The sequence below is a fragment of the Physeter macrocephalus genome, chromosome 14 (genome assembly GCF_002837175.3).
Source record: "Physeter macrocephalus isolate SW-GA chromosome 14, ASM283717v5, whole genome shotgun sequence".
Classification (NCBI taxonomy): domain Eukaryota; kingdom Metazoa; phylum Chordata; class Mammalia; order Artiodactyla; family Physeteridae; genus Physeter; species Physeter macrocephalus.
In genome coordinates, this window is record NC_041227.1 from 131,572,019 (window position 1) to 131,574,783 (window position 2,765).

Sequence of the window (2,765 nt, forward strand, 5' to 3'; positions counted from 1 at the left end):
CACCCTTCCATCCATCCATCCATCCATCTACCTACCCTCCATCCACCCATCCACCTACCTACCCTCCATCCATCCATCCATCCATCCTTCCATCCATCCACCTACCTACCCTCCATCCATCCATCCATCCACTTACCTACCCTCCATCCATCCATCCATCACTGATCCATCCATCCTTCCACCCACCCACCCTCCATCCATCCATCCATCCCTCTGTTTTAGGTTCTGGGGATGCTGTGGTGGTGGAATAGCCCCATGAAACTCACCAGCTCACCTGGAGAATCGTACACACCGCTGTAGCTCCCCACGGGCTGGGCCACGACCCTCAGCTTGGTCTCACGATTGGCAGCTTGACCAAGATCCAAAGTTAATCAGAAACTGGAGACTCTCCCAGCAGCGGTTCTTATGTTGTTTTTCTTTTTGTTTTCCCACTCAGCCGGGAATGAATGACGTGCTGGACTATGGCCTGGACCGAGTGACCAATCCAAATGAAGTTCAGGTAAAACAGGTAGGTCTCTGCTGCATACGTTGGGCGGGGCCTAGGTCAGGGTCTCAGGCTGGGAAGGTGTCCACATGTCTGTTGTCTACTTGTGTCTGTGGGGGCACCGGTACCTCCCCTTTTTAATTTTTTTATTTTTTTTGCGGCACGCGGGCCTCGCACTGTTGCGGCCTCTCCCGTTGCCGGAGCGCAGGCTCCGGACGCGCAGGCGCAGCGGCCACGGCTCACGGGCCCAGCCGCTCCGCGGCACGTGGGATCCTCCCGGACCGGGGCGCGAACCCGTGTCCCCTGCATCGGCAGGCGGACTCCCAACCACTGCGCCACCAGGGAAGCCCTCCCCTTTGAGACTTCCAAAGAGGGGAGGCCTATGGGCTGTGTGGTATCAGAGCAGGGAGGCCGTGGCAGGGGTTCTGGTCAAGAGAGACCGGAGTCGGCAGCGCGCAGGTCAGAGCCAATGGGATCTAGATGGTTGGTTTTCAGACTTTTCTGAGTCGCTTCCCCCTTTGAAAACCTGATGAAAGTTAAGAACCCATTTCACCCAGAGGCGCACAGACCGGCATTTCGCACACAGTTCCCGCCGGTCCCCCCTCCCCCGCCCCGAGGTCTGTAGGCCCCAGGCTCACAACCCTTGAATCAACTTTGGGTTTAAACCTTAATCCGCGTGACCCGACCTGGACTGTCCCACTTTCTCTTGCATCTCGTTGGGTGGGATCTTTGCAAAGATTCTCCTGTGCTTTTTATTTGAAAAGGACCCTTTCCCCCCGGTAGGCCACCATTGATGATGGGTGGCCGATTTCCTGAGATGGGTTTTTATTTAAAGAAAGATGGTGCAGAAGCTGCTGAAAGAGTGGGCATCGCGGTTGGGGTTTCCCGGCCGTGGCACTGTTGCTTGGGCCAGACCGTGCTCTGGGGCCGTCCTGTGCACTGTGGAGTGTTCAGCGGCGCCCCTGGCCTCCGCCCCCTGGATGCCAGGAGCTCCGAGCCTTTCCCTGCCTGCCGCTCGGTCCCAACTATCAAAAATGTCTCCAGACTTTGGCCGGTGCCCCCGGGCCGCCAAGATTGCCCCAGCTGAGAACCACAGATGCCAGTAAACCAGCCTAAACCCACGTAAACTAGCGGTAGATGGTTTCCTTCTACCGTTGTCTTTGGGCAGCAAGGGGTCAGGCGCCTTGTTAGCCTAGCGTGTCATCCGTGAGCCAGTGCCTAAAGCCCAGGGCGGGAGCCGGGGTGGGGGGTGAGCCCGGAAAGGAGGAGGAAGGAAGCCTGAGGGGCAAAGAGGAAGGAGCAGGCAGAAGCTGGCCAGGAGGCTCCGACCTGTGTGTGCTGCCCACCGAGACCTGGAGCTCAGGATGGCTTTGGGGACCCCCCCGCGTGTGGGCCAGAGGCCCAGGTTTCGGCTGGAGTCCACCTGGAGGGGACGTCGCGTCCCCAGAGGGCACCCCCCGGGACGTTGCTGGGACCCTCATCCGTAATTCAGAGTCACCCTTCCTTTGATACACGCTTGGCACTGTCAGCCTTCAGCGGCCTTTCCTACGTTGCCCTCGTCAGATAACAGATCGTTGCCAGGGCCTGTCAGGCTTGGTTACCCAGGAAACAGAGTCCTCAAGGCAAATACTGAACTGACCTGGAAGATTTGCAGTTATTATGGATCAGGCAGCTCTGGCAACCTCTGTGGTGTGGAGGAGGGGAGGGTGGGGGGGAAGGCCCATCACTCGCTCTGACCAGGCGCTGCTGTGTGCGTGTGTGTCTGTGTATGTGTGTGCCTGTACGTGTATGTGTGTATGTGTCTGTGTGTATGTTCGTATGTGTGTGTGTCTGTGTATGTGTGTGCCTGTACGTGTATGTGTGTATGTGTCTGTGTGTATGTTCGTATGTGTGTGTGTCTGTGTATGTGTGTGCCTGTACGTGTATGTGTGTATGTGTCTGTGTGTATGTTCGTATGTGTGTGTGTCTGTGTATGTGTGTGCCTGTACGTGTATGTGTGTATGTGTCTGTGTGTATGTTCGTATGTGTGTGTGTCTGTGTATGTGTGTGCCTGTACGTGTATGTGTGTATGTGTCTGTGTGTATGTTCGTATGTGTGTGTGTCTGTGTATGTGTGTGCCTGTACGTGTATGTGTGTATGTGTCTGTGTGTATGTTCGTATGTGTGTGTGTCTGTGTATGTGTGTGCCTGTACGTGTATGTGTGTATGTGTCTGTGTGTATGTTCGTATGTGTGTGTGTCTGTGTATGTGTGTGCCTGTACGTGTATGTGTGTATGTGTCTG

At 55.9% G+C, this 2,765-nt stretch overlaps 1 protein-coding gene across 1 annotated transcript in view; it reads left to right on the forward strand.

Annotated features, from left to right (window-relative positions):
* The window catches only part of RGS9 (regulator of G protein signaling 9), a 45,518-nt gene extending 44,218 nt beyond the window's left edge, over nucleotides 1–1,300 (forward strand). Inside the window, exons 9-10 of the mRNA XM_028498150.2 lie at nucleotides 437–508; nucleotides 1,268–1,300. Of these exons, the coding sequence (XP_028353951.1) occupies nucleotides 437–508; nucleotides 1,268–1,300 (105 nt within the window). The remainder of the gene's footprint in view (nucleotides 1–436; nucleotides 509–1,267) is intronic.
* The last annotated feature ends 1,465 nt before the right edge of the window (nucleotides 1,301–2,765 follow it).